This window comes from Nuphar pumila, chromosome 15 (assembly GCF_984573655.1).
Source record: "Nuphar pumila chromosome 15, dmNupPumi1.hap1.1, whole genome shotgun sequence".
NCBI lineage: Eukaryota > Viridiplantae > Streptophyta > Magnoliopsida > Nymphaeales > Nymphaeaceae > Nuphar > Nuphar pumila.
In genome coordinates this window covers 44938148-44958339 of record NC_143263.1, presented here as the reverse complement: position 1 = coordinate 44958339, position 20192 = coordinate 44938148, and the positions used below count along the sequence as shown (strand labels likewise).

At 38.3% G+C, this 20192-nt stretch overlaps 1 protein-coding gene across 2 annotated transcripts; it reads right to left on the bottom strand.

Annotated features, from left to right (window-relative positions):
• Window positions 1-496: 496 nt before the first annotated feature.
• On the bottom strand, window positions 497-19303 carry LOC149815293 (uncharacterized). Of its 2 annotated transcripts, XM_089989414.1 has the most exons (14): window positions 18132-19303; window positions 17140-17999; window positions 14407-14575; window positions 12143-12255; window positions 11884-11985; window positions 11031-11100; window positions 10432-10487; window positions 7078-7128; window positions 5572-5676; window positions 5386-5430; window positions 4378-4489; window positions 3603-3811; window positions 3264-3344; window positions 497-801 (listed from the first exon to the last, which is right to left on the bottom strand). In XM_089989414.1, the coding sequence occupies exons 1-14, from the start codon at window positions 19204-19206 to the stop codon at window positions 625-627; spliced, it is 3225 nt and encodes a 1074-aa protein (XP_089845540.1). In that variant the 5' UTR covers window positions 19207-19303; the 3' UTR covers window positions 497-624. The 2 variants fall into 2 exon arrangements, with proteins under 2 accessions (XP_089845540.1, XP_089845539.1); XM_089989413.1 differs by having other exon boundaries at window positions 17140-19303.
• Between the last annotated feature and the right edge of the window lie 889 nt (window positions 19304-20192).

Genomic DNA, 20192 nt, shown 5'->3' with positions numbered 1-20192 from the left:
AATGTTGTCCCATAGACTACTGCTCCAGGGAAAGGAGTGGAACACTGCAGAATGTCGTGTTCCAAGCATGCCGTTTGCATCAGGCTCATGGGGCACGGTCAGCAGTGAACCACGGACGCTGCTGTCCATGCAATCAAACGCCCCTTTACTGAATCAGCAGTGGTGCACCCAGTTGTCCGACTTGAAACAGATTAAGTCTACCCATATTCTGATCAGGCATACCAGGCAAGCACTCGAGCAAGAGAGGGACCAAATGTAATCACATTGCACAGAAGAAATGTGACATCCAGCCTAACGGAAGGACAATGGACCCTCCAGAACATGCCATGAACCTGCTGGAATTGGTGGTGACCACGGACAGCATCGGAGAAGTTTCACAGGGTCGGGAAGGGCAACACATTTTTGTTTTTGTGCAATGCGACTGAACCTGATCCGCTCTCCTCAAGCAGCACCAACATTTTTTTTAAAGGCATCAAGCAGAATGAACTCAAGCATACCACAAAGTTCAAACTAGGAAGGACTATATTACACCATAATGAATAAAAGCGCCACATTTCTATAATACAAATTACAAGTGACAATGGTGGATAGTCAAAATTGTTCCACTTAACACGAAGCCCGTTATTACTCATCCTCCAAATCAAACCCACCAATGCGCTGCCGTCTTCGGTCAAAAACTGCACGGAAAGACTCGCTCTCCGCACGAAGTCGTTCAAGAAACACAGTTCGCCTCTTTGGCTCTCCAGAACTGCTCCGATCACTCTCGTCCATGGCCTCTTCCTCAGGTGATGGATTGGAGCCCTTCACATGAATGGTAACACCAAGCAAGCAAAAGAATACATCTCAAGATTGATGTACAGCAGAACTAACATGATGTGAATTAGAACCAGTTTCCTACCAATGAAATTTGATTTTGATTTCCTACAGGAGCGAAGGAACAACCATTCACTTTTGGAGTTTGCCTCCAAGCAACTCTGAAAATTTTGGACAATTTCATGTAAAACGTAATAGGAAGATATTACTAAAATTTTGCTTGGACTATACATAAACTTTTTCATTATTTTCTTAATATTTCTCCTTCTCAGGTTATCAGCTGTCACAAGGACATGCCATTTTGGCTTACATGTCCCCTGTGACACGATTGGGCACAGGCAAACACACATATGGATACTAACATCTACTGCGATTATTTTAATATTTTAATAAAATTTAACATTTTTTAATATTTGAATGAAATGCATTTTTTATATTAAAATATCAAAAAATAGTTTTTATTGATTAAAAATTGGAAAACCTGTGTCATTGTGTCCTATTTTCCAAAAAACAAATTTTGAACTTGTGAGACGAACCTGCATCTTGTGTTTTCATATCCACGTGTCTTTCTGAGATAGGTTATAACCTAAAGATATTGTATACTAGAAACAGGAACCAGTAAGAATTCAAATCTGCAATCATCTTGAATGGGGCTCATGCAGAAGTTACAAAATCCACAGTTTGTCGATATTTGGTGGATTGCGCTGAGACAGGCTGAGATGCAAGTCCTTGCAGACTCTCCTCTCGGACATGGTCTGGATAAGGTTAAGCAGGCTAGACCTGCACAGCATGGTACTTCTATTCCACTTTCGGCTCTATCAATTAAACATTCCCACTCATTGCAAAAAGAAATAGCAGTTTTTAAAATTATATGGAAAATAGAAAGTTGTCTACAGGAAAACTCGTCCAATTCTTTTGTTAAACAAAGCCTGTGAAAAACTTCTAGGTTTCTCTCGAGGAAAACAAAAAACTGCAGGGCATGGCTTATTTTATCAATGCAAGGACAGTAAAAGTTTTCTGACAGAAAAACTAACATTTTCTTAGAAAAGAACAATCCCAATCAGACAGCAAAATAGGCTCATAGATTTCTCAGCAATAGGGAAGGCCTATGGTCTATGGAAAAAATGAACCTGAAAAAGAACGTGAAAACAAGGAAACTCAGAGCAAATGCAAGGTGTTGTTGCATTGCAGACATTGGTTTTGCATGTGGTCAGGAGTGTGGATCAACACCTATTTTGTGGAGCAGCTGGATCGGCTGTCTATGCATGGAAGAGAATGTCTACTTAACCTAAAACCACTCTACAGGTGAAATTAGCTTTTGATCAGTCAAAGACATCTTCCTCACATGTATACTTAAATACATCACAAGGACTCTGGATTATTCTATGAATCTCCCACTCCTTGTGGAAGTAACTGGAGACTATCTTCCATTCCCCATATCTTATAGTTGCACACTTTTACATTAACTACTAATATATACCACCAGACTTTTTTACTCCAAAGATTTGTTCAAGGCACGTGTTATCCTTTAGTCATCTAATTCGTCTTTCCTTTATAACTATTACTTTGAAGCATGTGCTTGAAAGGCTTATTTGCCTTTTATATACTATAATTTTAAAGCACAGAAAGTAAAGACAACGACTGGTCAAATATGGATAGCATTATTAATTTTGAGCTTCTGATCACAACACCGTAACCAACAGAGGAACATAGGTGAGGAATGTTTACGTTGACGGAAATAGTAGAATTTTCTTTGTAAGCTATTGTTATTTTTTGAAACAGCTTTTCTTGTGATATTTTCTCCTCGCTTTATCTTCTCATAGCTTGTAGACTCGTAGAGCATATCCTGTTATGGAATTAGGTGGTAGACACATTCAGAGTTAATACATTGGATAGGGTCATAAGGACCACTCCAAACTTCCTTGTGTCAAAGATGTAAGAAGCAAGCCTCTATAAGTAAATTCTTTCAAGTCCATACGAATTCAAATTCATGACAACTCTAATTGAACATTTTTGCTTATTCATTTCATTTTTCTGCTGTTGCAGATTGACCTGATTATTATGAACTTCACATAGATACCATATAATGAGGTTCCTAAAAAAGCCCAAGACTATGAAAGAAAGCTAAGAGTGAGGTATAAACCATACAAATAGCTATAACCAGATGAATACCATCGATGAAGGAAATGCATCTTTGCCTATATACAAATCTGAACATATGAAAAGTGACTTTAAAACTCTCAATTTTTGCAATTAAGCATTATAATGAAATCTTGCTTTACAATTATATACAAAAAACATGGGAAAGTGATGAGAGCAATTCCTGGAAAGATAATAATAAACAAACATGCAGAAAAACACCAAGTGACTGACAATGTATTCATCAATATCCATTTTTTGTTTATTAAAATAGAACCAAAAAAGATGAAAATGACCCATGGATCACTTACCAGATTGTATCCAACTCCAGGTCCAATTATCAGAGAGCTAGATTTCTTTCCCACTCCTATGGCAAATCCCCTCCTTCCTACCTGAACAAACAAGAATCTGTTGAGCAAGGTAAACATGAACCTAGTAACCATGAATGCAGATGCAGGCAGGAAATTGATGAAAGTTCGTTGCCACAACAGCAGGATGTTTGAGTTGCAAGCATTTATAGATGCCTATAAATGTCAGTGATGTGTGCACATTTTCATGTGAAAAATCATATGTATAAAGCATGAAGGAATGAGTCATTTTGCATGGATAACTCGGGATAAATTAAGACAGGGTAGGTGGAAATGACTTACACGATCACCCCAATGGACAGATTTGTCTCCCTTGCCATATGCTTGCATCAGTCCAGAGAGTGCACTCAAAGATGCATTTTTAGGAGGTTTTGCTGCCACATCAACAACCTCATCTGTACCATCAGACCACTTGCTCCTTTCTATTTCTTTCACCTCTAATGAGTCAGAAATTTCAGTTTGCCATCTCTGTCCAATTTCAGATTGATCACCTAAAAGAAATAATGAAAAGTAAATTACAGAAGAATATGAAGCAAAGCCTTCTTCACCCCTTAGAGATGTTATTAAAGCAAAAGAAAGACGAAAAGAATAGTTAAAATGAGAGAGAAATGAGAAGGAAGCAGTGAGCACACTGTTGGAGAGGTTGACTACTAGAATTTTGAAGTCTCAGAAATGTAACCCCACCCCCCCACCCCCCTCCCCTTTTCCTGTTCTCATTACAGCTAAAACATTTTTACATGATGACCAGTTTAGCTTTACACAAGTCCAATATATTTTACCAAAAGTGAGGTTAGTCAAATATATTGGGAGAAAAAAGACCTATTCAACCACTACATACACCAACAGAATCAGATTTTTTTTTGGATAATGAATAACAGATTTTTCAAGCAGCAACAATGCTGAAGTTGGTACTTGTGCTTGTGTATGCCAACACCTACACCCATGAGGCAGCCAAATTCCAAAATTTGCAGCCTTCAATTCAATTTCAGTGACAGATTCATCAACTTGCTCATGGAGATCTATGCCAATTGCCAAAAAGAGTACGAAAAAGACATACTTTGATGTTCATAATCTGGTGATGACAAATCATGATTCTTTAAAGACTTAACATCGTGTTCCTGAAGGGATTCTTCCTCATTGCAATCCACATCCTCCGTATCCATCTCAACCTGTAAATACAATATGGTCAATGTCCCTTGAAAGAAAGTGTTAGTCCATGGTACCAGAAGACAGAAGGCTAACTAGGACAACAATATCTCCATAAAAGGATAATGACAATTAACATACTTCAATATCAGCAGGTTATCATACGCAACACTGAAAGATGAGTGAAACATGCCATGACATCAGAGTTGAGAGAGAGATTTGTTGCTTCTATTCCAGTGGGTTGCTAATGTTAATGAGCTTAAATGTCACTGTAATTATTCTACTATAGATTCTATCAAAATTCATCCCCTTTTTGCAAAATCCATCACCTTCATGTTGTTGCATTTTCTTAACATTAATAAAGACATTTGAATTCCATAAAATTCTTAATTATCACTAAAACTAACTTTCCAAAAATGACACACCAAGTGCATCTGAATTATGTTAAATAAATGCTATCTGAGTAAGTTTTCCAACCACGAGAAATTTAACAAAAAGCAGCCCAATCAGCTTGTAAGCTAAATCTGTGCTGACGCATGACCAACCTTGGTAATGCCCTAAAAAATGCATTGACTGGGAGATCTCAGTCACTAAAAAGTTTTGTAATCCAAAGATGGTTTCTTCGCCAGTCAACACACCCTAAGTCAGATTTTCTCCAAAGTTCACCACCAAACCAACCTAACTAAAGCAACTTGATTGACATGCAAAGAATACCTTTCCCTTTTCTTTTAAGGAAGGAAGCATGATGATTAGTTCAAAAGCAAGTACGGATGGCATAATCTCAAAATGGTAAACATACTATGAAAAGCAAAGATTCTGATACATCTCAAACAGCATATTAGCCATTGAGGAAAACTTATGTAATTTACCAATTGGATAAAATAAATCTTACTCATATCTGTCACAGAAAATTAATTACCTCTGCAATATCTTGGTCATTCAGATCATCTCCTCGGAACAATGACTGTAATAAAAATGAAAGAGAAATTACTAGATGGATTAAGAAACTATATGCAGGAAGTCAATTCTAGTACCACATGCATTATTGATCCGGTTAATACATACAATGCATTTTATTCTATAAAAGCAACAAGTAGTGGCATACCTGGGTATCTAGTTGTAGATATAAAGGTGGGGCCTGTTCCCATTGTTCTGCCATTTTCTGAATGTCCTCAAAAGTAAATCCATGCACGTTCCTAGCCGCACATCCCTAGCTTGACATAAGGTTATATTGTAAGGGAATATGAATATATCAAGCCCAAAGATGCCTTCAAATTATACAACAAAACAATAAAAGTGGAAATCAAATGACATTATACATAAAAACACAATGCATCTGAAGAATGGAGGAAAACCAAACATCACAGAGCATCAAATCCACATCTTTCAGGAACATGGAAGCCTGCCATGAAAAAGTCAAACCTTTCTTACTGCACATCAAAATATGAAAAAAAAACTTTAAATCCAAAAAATCTTCCCAATAATAAACTTCAACCATCATAAACTAGGAAACATCCATAACTAGCATATACCAACAGTTTCTGTCATGAAGCCTGACAACTTTACCACCAAAACCAAGAATCCTTCCCTACCCCTCTGAGCAACTTCTGGTCTGCTGGTCTGCCTACATAGCCATCTTGCATTGGTCAGAAACTACTAGATAGGAGGTCCTGCCATCTATGATGACCCGGTCTCGAGGTAAGCAGAGCCCGATACAAGTCAGCAAACTCTTTCATCACTTCTTTGTGTGCTTCAATGTGTTATTCTGGTCATCTCTTCTTCCTCAACTATGTTTTTCTTAGAGCACCTAACTCCAGCTTCATGGGCAACCACGTAGAAACATGATTTCCTCAATAACTCACTGATATGAGCATATCGGTAATTACAAGCTCCCATGATTCCAATATACATCAGTTTTTAAGTTCTGATGTGCTAAGTAGTGGTTTAACATGGATTCTAGATCTTGGAACCAAGCCAATTATAGAGCAGCTCTTTTGAGGATTCCGATCTGAGAAAAGAATTTGATAGCATGTGATTTTTCAATTATCATTTCAACGATCAAGTCCTTTTGTTTGAGAGATCCCTCTATGAAAATGGACAATTGCACCATCGAATTATAGGAAAGTCAGTTTGGGTTAGGGGGATAGCTGGAGGGTGACCTTCAAGTAGTAGGCACAGTTGGAAAGAGAAACCCTCAAGATTAGGCATCAATATCATTGCCAGTCACAACACTCACTTTCAGCTATCAGTTTGTATGAGAAAAGAATGAAGGGTTATTGTTGGAGGGGACATGTTTTTTGGAGAGAGATACTATTTCACCAATCAAGTCATAGGTATCTGACTATTCATACCTAACAACTTTCCACAATGTGGTTTACTGACACAAGATTTTTTTTGGTCCAGACAGAATAGCCATCTAGAAGACATGAGTTCTTGGAACTGAGGCTTGTTCATTCTTAAATAAGTCTGTAAATAACCGTAGCTACATATTATAATGTGAACTACTGAACTCTGGTGTATGCTTAGAACTCTAGAAGAATGATCCAAGAGTCTGATCAGATTCAATAGTGAATGGTTTACACATAAAGAACAGACAAGAAGAAGAGCTCACCACAGTATCTCTGTAAGTAGCCTCAAGAATGTAAACTTCATACCCCGACCTCTGTCATAAAAAAAAGGCATGAGGTGAACTGGTGAAGCAGAAAAAGGTAATGGAAAACTGTAAATAGCATGTGGCAATCCAAAACAAGGCCTAAAAACTTTTGCATCAGAATCCAAACGATTTCATGTGCATTACATAAATGCACAAAAATATAAACAAACGTACAGCTTATATACAACAGAAAAAGACAATGTTTTATTGGCTGTAAAGAGTGCAAGGTGTAAAAAAACAACAGCAATCTTTGGAGCAACAATGAGCAAGATAAGGCAACCAGAGAAAATAGTATAATAATACACATGAAATCGAATCAAATTCAGAACTACAAGATTTAAGAAAACAACCAAGTGATTTTGGAGATCTACTAATACAGTTGTCAAGTTTATATTTTTGGTTCTGAGACATCAGGAATTATGGTTGTTAATTAACAATCAGATAATCTACTAGAAATTTTATTTAGGGACTTGTTTGACTTCCGACTTTGTTCCACATCTCCAGTTTGCATTAAAGTTTGTATCATAAATGTTTAATACATTGAAATGGAAGTCATCTCAATGTATTTTATTAAGAAGAAAGATGCATCCCAAAGTAGGGAAGACAACCACCAATATATATATATATATATATATGGAGAGAGAGAGAGAGAAAGAGTTACTACGTTAAGAAAAGCTGAATTTTGATTATATCATGATAACCATAACAAGGATTAATGGCCTAAGATATTTTGTAAATTTCAAATGGCCAAGGCACTGACACAATAGACATGATTATAACCTATTTAGTGGTAAAACTTAAAATTAGCAGAACTACGCTCAATCAGACCTAACTTCTCAAGTTCCAACCACAGTAGCCACATCTGTGTGGAAACATTATTGGGAGTCTCATGGTTGTCAATTTTAATAAAGGAGCACCAATGTTTACATTCGGTTCCTAAAGAAACCCCTGTATATATATATATATATATATATATATATAGAGAGAGAGAGAGAGAGAGAGAGTTACTCGGTTAAGAAAAGCTGAATTTTGCTTATATCATGATATCCATAACAAGGATTAATGGCCTCAGATATCTTGTAAATTTCAAATGGCTAAGGCACTGACACAACACACATGAATATAACCTATTTAGTGGTAAAACTTTAAATTATCAAAACTACGCTGAGTACGCTCAATCAGCCCTAAGTTCTCAAGTTCCAACCACAGTAGCCACATCTGTGGAAACATCATTGGGATTCTCTTGGTTGTCAATTTTAATAAAGGAGCACCAATGTTTACATAGGGTTAGACCATTATCTGCTATCATGTTTAGGTTCCAACCTGGCACATATATACCACTTTTGCTAAGTACACATGTCTATATCAATGTAAAGTATTCTTTTCTTCAGAAAAAAACTTCAAGTTATATTGTACCTCAAAGAATGGTCCTTGACTTAAGAACATGTCAGCTCATAGAGGTATAACCCATGGTAGGCTCATTTTAAGTTTGAATCAGAACAGCTACAAAAAACAGCTAACCATCTCACTCAACCTATTCCATGAACATGAAAGCTAGGCCAAGACTGGCACAAGCTATCAAAAGTTAATCAACATTAGCCAAGTCAACCTACTAAATTGACAGCATAGATCGATCTATGACTATATTTTATACCCTAGAATAAATTAGTTTAATCTATTCTTTGGTGCATAAATAGATTTACCCAAATCAGGATCCTTCGCAGAAAATTTTGACCTTAACCATGAACGAGCAAATTCAAGTTAGCACAGAGAAACTGCAACTACCTGCATTGTGAATCTAACTCCATATTCAAGAACTGCAACTACCTACATACATACATACATAAAAGAGACGTAATCTTTTCAATAGTTTTAAGCTCAAATTTTCAGAACCAAAGAAACATACAGAAACATGTGGTGGAAAGGTAAAAGATAACAGGAAAAGGAGGATGAGAGATAAGGAGTGGATCCAGCTGACAGAATTACGATTCAAACACTGTAATCTGCAGAATATGAATGAAAGAGACTATTACAAAGAGAAGGCATCATGACATTCATGAAATCACTGAACCTTTTTAAGAATATTCTCATTGTAAGGGATGTCCCTAAATTAGTTAGGCTTGGCAAAAACTAGAAGAAAAACAGCGAAAGCAAATCCTTTCCTGAGAAAATTCAAGGTTGGTCCTGAGTACAAGGGAACCCAACTACAACAGAAGAAAATCACACATGAACGTGTGCATGCACACACACGTAAACACGTAGAGCCTACTTCATGTAATAAGCCTTTTTTTTACCTTTTCTTGTTTGTCTTCAAATTCCCTCAGTTTAAAAAATTAATGACCTGATCTGAGACTCAGCAGGACGTCATGACCAGACCTAGACTGATTCAGGTCAACTAATATTCAGAGAACCGTTTTGTTTAGACATAAGCTCAGATGCTAACAGTTCAACCCTGACCCAACCTGGACCAATATGTAATCAGACGTATTAGGCATTCAAGTGGGTGTCCCTAATGGAGAATGCCAATCTAGGTTCTCCAAGATATTTATTCAAAATTTTGCTACTATTAGTACATCATAATTGTGGCAGTGACAATTTAATGGCGATAGCATCTTAATAGATAACCGGTCTTTGCCAGGAACTTCACCTGCATCCGATCCCCAATTCTTGTTCACCCCGGATGACCATGTTGGGTGAATTATGACATCGTACAATCATGTTGGGTGAGCAACAGCCACTTCTTCACAGTACGAACTTATTGGCTAATGGGTCACACTGACCAAGTATCCTACAAAGGGGCTCCTAAGAGCCAGAAGTATTGAAGGAATGGCCATTGACCATATTTATTTATGGCATTCAAAATGTATGTAACAAGATCATCGTCTAGAAGAGGCTTTCCACTCTGCACAAGGATAAAGCAGAGCCATCACTTTGACAGCTTTTAGAGTCAAAGAGGTATTATAGCAATTGCAACATGGTTAATTTCCATTTCTGAAAGAAAAATGAATGGAAACCATTGCCTCAATCTGCATGCATACAAGTGCTAAAAGCGCTAAATTTTGAAAAGACCTTAAGGATAATGAAAGAATGCCACGGACACTCCAAACAGGCAACAATCACAATAAGTTATATTTTTTTATCGTTTTGGCTTCATCTGACAAATTGTCCAAGAGAACTGATAATATAAAAACCTAACAGAAGTGTATAGAGAAGATTCACAAAATAATAGAACCTGTATCGGACAAAAAACAGAAAAAGAGAAAAGGTACACAAGTACTCACTGAGGTTGTATAAATAGAGAAGAAATTATACCTTTGCAGTTGCCCAAAATTGAGCAAAATCAGCTACCCGCAGATTGCGGTCATCCACTAAGACAAGGACACATGCCACCAACAAATGGATCAATTGTCGAACAGCACTGCATCTGTAGTTAGCGAAAGCGAAGCGGCATATAGATACCGCAGTTTGCTATCCTAAACCATGCTAGAAGCATTTAACTTACCAATCAAAAGAAAAGCTAAACATAAAGAACAAGCCATGATTTCATCACTCTGTCCTTAGCTATAGCTACTTCAGCTAACAGTTACAAGTTACGAAAATCCTTTTCAATAACTATTTTAAGCATAATATGAAGTCCAGAATCCAAATGCAAATAAGTTATAGACGGCCAGAAATACAACGGTATGAGCAGCAAGTGAAATGATAAAGAAAGTACTTTCCATCCCAATGGCATTTAGAAATTATATTTCAGAAAACACATGAAAAATACAATGACAAATCAATCTTTGGCATTTTATAGATAAATGTTAACCAAATGTAACAGAAACAAAGTGCAAACCAGAAGTTGAAATAAAACCTCAAGAAAGAATATACTTTATATATAGCAAAATGTGATCAAATAAAACTCATACCAATTACAAATTTGAATATTCCATCCTCTAGGGTCTTCTTAAAAGCTTTCAACATGCTTGTGTGATAGACCTGACATAAACAATATAAAAGGGTGATACATAAAAAAGATTCAGTGCATTTTTCTTATAATAAAAGGTTTAATGCATTTGAATCCTGAAATAACAATAATTGTTACTGACAGTAATAAGCTGTTCTTGTCTCAGACTATTAGTAAAGACAAATTCAGGTACTGCAATGGCAAATAAGCAGACCATGGAACTCAAATCAAACCAAATTATGTGATGTAACTGCATAAGATGCAGCTCAAATATACAAACCATGGATCTCGAGTCAAGTAATATATCAATATTTATCCAATTTAAGCCCACAGGATGCCAAAAATGCAACTTTTAATTTTTTCAGCAGATCATAGCAGATGAAAATAAAAGTGGTTACAAATAGAAGCACCAACTGTGGGAAAAAAATAAAGACTTTAATTTCAAAATGAATAACCAAAATTGTAAATGGTCATATAACTGCCTTGTTGGAATGTTCATCATAACACAGATATGCGTGGAAAATTTCTGGAACACCTCACAGAGGCCAATAAAGTTTAGCCTTTGGAGGTAAATTTAACAGATAACCTCATCTATTGTAAGAAAAATGCAGAGAAAACACCCATCTCATGCTAGATTGACCAAGCTGAATGGAAACCCAAAAACCATCTTGAGAGCAGCAAATACTACAAATTGCACAGCATAGGAAAACACCAACCATGAAAAATAAATAAAACAACAAAGCCAAAATTGAAAGAAATGGAGGAGATACCCAGACAAATACATCTTCTCATGTAAAGAATATACCAAACATTACCTCCACCATTTCTGGTTCATAACAATACTCCATCACTTTCTTAGTTATCATCCGCTTCCCCTTGACAGACCCAGATGACTTGGAACTCTCATTCTCCTCAGCCTATTTCCAGATAATGGATACCATTTTCACATAGTATCAATGCTCTCGAAAACTTAACTTAAACTAAATAAATTACAACAGGCCATAAAGGACAGAAGAAAAAAAACAATAAACTAACATCAGCAAACTCACTACACAATATTTTTTGATGTCAAACCTTTTCAACCTCGATCATGAAATAATCATCCATGGAATGAATTCGTGGTGCATTACCGCCATTTGAAACCTCTAGATCACGTAATGCCTTTGCTAAGTAGCTCTTACCACTACCTGAAACAAGAAGTATTAGTATCTCTTTCCATCATCTCTTTGCAAGCATCTGCAGGCTAGATAAAAGAATGAATAAATAAAATTAATCCTCAATCAAAGTTAATTATTGAATTAACATGTGTCCAGTACTATTCTGTTAAAAGCCAACAATGGTAGAACAACAAAGCATAGCTTCTGCCAGCTTTCAATTTATCATCAATAAGGCACATAAAGTTCACAAATCACAACACTACATGGCTGAGAAACATACAAATCTATGTCACAGGGACTTGGCCAACTGGGTGTCGCACCCGCGTCGATGCGACGCGGGTGCGGCACCCGGTGCGGTCAACCTGGGTCATTTATGTCTAACTTTTGGACTTTATATATATATATATATATATATATATATATATATATTTATTTATTTATTTATATTTTTGCCGCACCCCCGCACCCAAGTTTTTTGAAAGTGCCGCACCCCCGCACCCATGTGACATAGATATAAATAGATGTGACATCATACCAACGTGCTACACCATCAGTCATTTCCCCAATCGTCATCATCATCAAACATGCCTTATCAAGAAAGAAAATGGACCAAAGGAAGAAGGGAAGAAGGTAATGAGAAAGTAAATGGAAGAGACATTTAAACTCACTCCAATAAGAGAGTAAAAAGAGATAACAAAAAAAATCACTGCTGTTAATACACTCCATGAAATAAATTCATGGATGAATTTTATTACTGAGGCAGATGATAACCAGTGCTTCCCCTATGGTGCACTTATTGACGAGAACATTCCTCATAATTCTGCTAAAGCTCAAACAGTTAAAATTGTCAAATCTGTTTAGCTATGACAAGGCTAAACAACAATGAGACAAGAAATTGACAATGCAAAAACTAACACTTATTTTTCCTTGTAAGTCCTTTTTTCCCTTCTCTCCTCTCAATCTCTCATATTAATATAGGCCCTGTTGGTTCCCTGTTCACAATCCATGAGGCCACCACCGACCAGAAAAGTGTCATGAGTCTTAATTCTTAAAGTGTTATTTCTTTCCCATGCCTTGAAGAAAAATAGGAAAGTATGGAACATCCAAAACTATTGAAGCATTTCAAAAGGCTGACAAAAATACTATTTGAAACTTTGAAATGCTGAAGCTCGAAATACTTCCCTTCAATATAATACTTCAAATATATGTTTCATGTTTCACAAGGATAAATACCAACGAACACTATAAAATTTTAATTCCCTAACTTATGAGAGCCTTAACAACATTTTCTATTAATGTAGCAACAAATGATTTTGTTTAACTTTTGTACCTACAGAATCAATAGGTTCTCTGTACAAGGGTTTTGGTCATATTATATGTGTATGCCCATGAAAGTAGAAGTTTCCTCTAAGTCGCTGACATGTTTGGAAGGGCCCCATATGGTTGCTTCATTTCCCAAGGCCTCCATTAAATCATGAATACTATGAAGTTGTAAAAATAAATAATATCTTATCATATAAGACGTAATAAGAAACCATCTGCTATCACTCAGGGGAGTCCATGGTCGATGATACACCATATGCATCCTTACTGTCATAGTTTTAAAGCTTCTAGATATGTCTTTGCTCCTTACATCACAGTCCTGAAGCTTGCAACGTAGAAATTTTTATTGGTGATGTTTTGAAGCTTGTTTTGAACAATCCTATTATGTGACTGCTTATGGTTTCTAGTATTTCTACAATGATGGAACTTAACAACATGACACAACATGAAAGGAACCATGCAGGTACCCAGAAAATAATAATAATAATAACAGTGAGAGATGGACAAATTTTATTGGGATCTCACTCACAAATAGTTATTAAAAAAAGATGATTTCTTAATGGAATAAGGTGGCACTTGACAACTTATACATTGACAAACAACCAGCTCATGATCCCCATCTAGTTATTCCTTAAACAGAGGGAAATAAAATTACTACTTACAAACTTATGCTTTCAAAACATACTACTTTTTACTTCAAGAAGTGCTTGTTTTAATCTAACAAATGGAAGAAAAAAAATGCTCGCATGGACAGTATGACCACCTTCTAAGAACAAGCATCATGCAACAAGTAGAAGAAAACAAAGTAATCACTTTTATGGGGCCATTCAATGACTGAAAACAAAATGAAGTATATACCAGGAAGACCACGAAGAATGATAACTATATGATCAGGACGAGTTGCTCGATGAGGCTGCATAAATAAATGAATTGCATCAACCATCTTAGGCTTTTCCACTGGACATTTCTTCAGAGAGAATGGCTGGATTTCTTCTGTAGAATGCTTAGATTGTGCTTCTTGTGATCCCTGTAAAGTAAAAAAGAAAAAAAATTAAAAAAAAGTTCTGTCAATTCTTCAATTCCACAGGCACCATGCAACTGCAACAATGCCTTAAATGTAACAGAGTATAAAACTGATGAAGATGCAAAGTGACTGGGGTCCTAAAGCCAAAGTAACTTTTTTATTGGAATGCATAAAGAGCAAAACAAATGCAGAAAAAAATAGGGTACAAATCAAACATCTATCATAATTCTCTCACCCTATTGAATATTTATTACCATAGCAGTTTAGTCACTAGAACTCGGTTCTTCATGATGTGGAATTGATTCTTTGTGTTCAATGAATTGATGATGGCTTCCAAATTTTCTCATAATAAGAGAAGCTATGTCACATGGGTGCGGGGGTGCGGCAGGGCAAAAATGTAAAAAATTATATATATATATATATATATATATATATATATATATATATATATATATATAATTTTGAAGTTTTAACAGTTAACATTGTCATAATATCATTCATCATGCATGAAATATATCAACCGCAATATCAATCAAATAAGTAAAGCAGAAAAGAACTAAATTACATACCAAAAGAGGTGTCAGGGCAGGACCATGAATAATTACATAAATGACGATGAAGTAATGGATCTTAATAATTTTCTTCTTCATCATCGAATGCATCATTAGCCGAAAACAGGGAGGGGCTTGGCCCATCCCCTGAAATCAGAGGGAGCAGGGAGGGGGGCTCAGCCCCTCCCCTGCCGAAATCAGTGAGGGGCTCAGCCCCTCCCCTGAAATCAGAGGGAGCAGGGAGGGGGGCTCGGCCCCTCCCCTGCCGAAAACAAGGAGGGGCTCGACCCCTCCCTTGAAATCAGAGGGAGCAAGGTGGGGGGCTCTGCCCCTCCCCTGCCGAAAACAGGAAGGGGCTCGACCCCTCCCCTAAAATCAGAGGGAGCAGGGAGGGGGGCTCGCCCCCTCCCCTGCCAAAAACAGGGAGGGGCTCGGTCCCTCCCCTGAAATCAGAGGGAGCAGGGAGCAGGCTCGGCCCCTCCCCTGCCGACCCAACAAGAGAGCGAGAGGGAGTAGGGGAGGCTCGGCCCCCTCCCCTGCCGACCCAACAAGAGAGAGAGAGAGTGAGAGAGGGTACCTGAGACGAGGGAGAGGAGGAGGTGGCGTCGGGCTCCCCTGCGAGACGTCGGGAGGAGAGGAGGCGAGCGAGAGAGGAGAGGATGAGGGCAAAAAAAATTTGCCTTAATCCTCTTTCGCAGCCCCTTTTGATCGGGCAACAGATTTTTTTTTATGTTCAAAAATTTGGATGAAAATGACCTTGGGTGCATTGACTGCACCCAGGGTCGTGTTGACCGCACCGGGTGCCGCACCGAGTGTCGCACCGGGTGCCGCACCCGCATGCACCTACTTTGCCGAGTCCACAACAAATCTGTCCATGTGCGCCTTTTAGAGTTGCAAGAAAATATGTGAGGAAATAGGATTGCCCAAGATCTTGTATGATCCTTTTCATAAACCAATAACCACAACCAAAAATGTGTATATAGCACTACACAACAGGTTTAAGTTCTTGCAGATGAATTACACAAAAATGATCCATATTTTCATGTGGAGAGCACCAATACCTGTGCTTTTCCATCACCGGAGAGCTCAAGAACACCTCCGGAGTCATTAGCCGGAATCAGGCTCTCTGTTAGCCACCCAAAAATGGTTTGAGGGATATTGAACCACATTCCTAAGTATCTATCCATAGAAGAGAGCTACCATTTGGTATGAAGACATCTAGTGCAAAAACTTGGTTTTCTGAGATGACTGTCTTGTTCTGTCTCAATTTTTGGCCCACCATTAAGGAGTTTATTGAATTGCACAATGCTAGGAATAGGAAGCAAGAATGAAAACAAGCATGAGAGAGAGAAATAAGAAACCATGGTACACATTTTCACGCTTCCCACTGTCACTGAATATATAATCTGCTCGATAAACGTCAAAAAAAAAATCATATTTTCAAGTTAACTTTTATTGACACTTCTGAACACTTTACTTTTAGTTTATTTGGTACTCATCTCTTCTTTGTAAATGTATATTTAGGCTTTCCTCTTGGATATCAACACATATATTTTAAGATTAAATGGGTTAGCCTTATCTATAATTACAAGCATCTTGAGTGAGAGAGAGAGAGAGATCTGCATTCAAATGGTAAAATAGTCTTTCTAAAACTAAGGGTAAAGTTGAGTTTTACTATGAAGAATTTACACTAAGTGACGCTTTGATTAACCATGAAAAAATAAGATATGTTTTTCAGTTACATCAAAATAAATGTATGAAACTGAATACATACTGAGGTATGTATCCGTAAATAATCCTTAAAAGAAAAGGAGATGTTTGACAACACTACATGCAAGAATTGAAGGATATTAACTACCCTTTAAAAACCAATGCTCATTATTAAACAGAAAAAAACAATATCCAACCAATTAGCACTATATTTCCACGCCCTAAAAGCCAAGAACCAAAGGAAAATAAAGAAGAGGACCAGACTGAAAAAGTGCTGAACCGTTGAATTTGACAAAGAAAAAATACCTCCTGTGAAAATCCAGTAGCAACATGACTTAACTGACACCCGTGTGCAGGGGGTTGAGCTTCAGGTAAAGCATGACCAGGAACTGTAAGTGAAGAGGGCACTGTAGCAGACGTGCTTGAAAGCCCTGGATATTTCAAAGTAGCGGCTAAAGGTGGTGGCATATGGTTCTGAAGACCGGGAGGATACGGTGGTGGTGGTGGTGGTGGTGGTGGTTTCCCTGACAAAGGTTGCATATGGGAAGCAAGAGAAGAAGGAGCACCAAATGCCTGAGAAACTTGAACAATGCCTGGCACTGGACTACCAACAGGCGGTACAATAGAAGATCCATCAGCATTAAGGCTTCTGGTACTAGAAAGACCTTCCGCAGGCATGCTCTTAAGAATCACATGTCCCTGAAGAGCCACAGGTGGTGGTTGAAATATGTGATGATGATTACTGAGGTGAGCCACCGAATCCAATTCTGGGAAAGAGTAGTTTTCATGTCTGTTCTCAAGGGGCAATGCCTTATCTTGCAGGCCATGCTGCTGCCTGTGGGGCTCACTCGGTATTCCAACCAAATGTTGGGGATGCTGCTGTTGTCTGGTTTCCATAATCTGATAATTTACGTGTTCATGAACCGGTGCATAAGAAGGATCCCCGGTATAAGATGCATTAACTGGTTGTTGAAATTTTCGATTGCTAGAGGTAATGTGCATTGCAGAAGGGTGAAAGCGATCATCATCAGATGCATACTGAGACATCTGGTGGTGAAGAACTGAGGAACCTTGCTTGGATGGTCGAAGCAATGGATTATCCTGCTTATTCCAGTTTTCCTGTTCTTGATGACTGACTACTCTGTCCTGATTTTGGTCCGTATGATCTGAAAATTTCGAAGAATATAGATCATTTCCTGAAGAATCAAAGCGCGTTTGCATTTGGGCATGCTGGGGTACAGCTTGTGGCAATATTTGCTGAGACAAAATGGAATTTTGATGGTCTTGCGTGTACATACCAGATGCCAATCTATCATTCCCATGAGAGTTTGGTGCGCGGCGATACTGGTCCTGGTTGTGCATCATACTTCGTTCATGTTGGTCAAGGGACGACGAATTTCCTGCTGCTGCATGCGAAACATAATTTCCAGACCCAAGGTTGGCTTTTGACAGGTCCGTTCGATGCTGCACGTTGGAACTAAGCTCTGACTGATCACCACCCGACCACCGATCCCTCCCACCTTCGGTTAAATGAGGACGTACTTGGAAGGGCGTGGATTCAAAAGAGCCATTAGGTGGATAGTGTGAGTTCGGCTGTTCCGGAAACCTAGTCTGGAAAACTGGACCGTTGTAGCCGCCGTGATCACGAATCAGGTTGGATATCCTTTCGTCTTCGAGCGACCTTTTACTGGAATTTGCAAAACCTGGATGGCCATAATCATTGTGATCGACGGCACGACCGTTTTCTAACCTAGCTCGCTTGTGAGTCACCCCGTTGTTAACCAATCGCTGTTCCTCCGGACCTCTTCCAACAACCGACCCCCTACGATCGTCGTCGAACGCTCCATTATATCCCAAAGAACCAGAATTCCAAGTTGGTGGTCGTTCTTTTCTCGGATCAAAACTCCCCCCAGGAAACGAATTGTAGTCTGCATGATTACCGCGCCCATCATTCAGATTCGGAAACTGCTCGCTTCTTCTATCGGAGCTCGGGCCATGGAACGAATTCCAGCCAGCGGGATCTCCGATTCCATCCCGGGCCTGAAAATCATCCCACCGTCTCTGTTCAGGAAAATGACCACCTGTCGGCATCGGGTTCGCCCTAGGGTCAAACTCCGGCCGGACGAACCCCAAGGGATCCGGCCAGTGTTCGAATCCAGGCAGCACGGGGCGGGCTCTAGGGTGGAATTCCGGCGGCCCGGGCGGCCGAGAATCGTGATGAAGCTGACCTGGAGGATCAAAGAAGGGCCTTTGGAAGATCGTTTGCTGCGGATTGTGAAAACCTGGCGACGGATGAAGATGACTGAAATCCCTACCGGAATTCGACGGAGGGAAATCACCGTGGATCGGCCGCAAATTCCACGGGTGCTCCATCTTCACCGGAGAATCGATCGGATGGGACCCTCTTCGAGTCGGGGGACGGGCAGAGAGCGTTGGATTTAGGGTTAGGGTTTGCGCAGTTACCGGCACAGGCAGCAGTTGGACTTAAGCTTTGCAAACAGATCGGATATATAATCGGACGTTCCGATCCGAATCCGACATTATACATTCGGATCGAATCCTTAAAGAAAGATCCGAATGTGCATTAAGATTAGATTTGGATTTACCAAAACCAATTATTTTCTGATCGAATTTGAATCAATATGTTATATCGGATTTAGATCAAAATCTGATTAATTTTTTCTGTGTAAAGCTATGACCAGTCAAGAGCTTCCAACTGTTTTAGCAAATCCAGTATGATCACATATATATCTGAATCCAGACATGGATTCAGATCACACGCAGTAGACCGGGGGGGGGCGGAAGCGGGGATCCATCCAAACCTGATGAAGGTGAAAATAAAAACTCGTGCGGGCATGGAGGTGGAGATGAACTTACACTTTTTCTGCCCCGTCCTTGATCTGGTTAGTAAAATAACTAAAATACCATTAGTTATTTAATAAAATTCCATACAACACCTCTCTCTCTCTCATATATATATATATATATATATATATATATATATATATATATATATATATATATATATATATATATATATATATATATATATATATATATATATATATATATATATATACTCGTTTAGGGTTAGAAATTTAGTAATATATATATATATTGGTTATGTGATAAAAGTCATTTTTTGCCTTAATGTGTAGGGTGGTTTTCTTTTTAACAAAAGGTGATGGTTCCAATCCCACAACTGACTAAAGTTCTATTTTTCACAATCCAGTCGTGCAAATCCTGCCCTTGATTGTAGTTGTTTTATTTTTGACAATCCAGTGCATACTTTATATTTATATATTTTCTATGTGGTGCATACTTTATATATTAAAATGTATTTTAGAGGGGTTGATCGC

What these genes read in the sequence shown, in the direction of transcription:
- LOC149815293 (XM_089989413.1), bottom strand. Translation starts at nt 19,206, where the DNA reads ATGGAGCACCCGTGGAATTTGCGGCCGATCCACGGTGATTTCCCTCCG. An exon ending in TCATGATCGAGGTTGAAAAG is followed by an intron (nt 11,986 to 12,142) that starts GTTTGACATCAA and finishes ATCTGGAAATAG; the next exon opens with GCTGAGGAGAATGAGAGTTC. An exon ending in ATGACCAAGATATTGCAGAG is followed by an intron (nt 4,490 to 5,385) that starts GTAATTAATTTT and finishes TTGTATTTACAG; the next exon opens with GTTGAGATGGATACGGAGGA.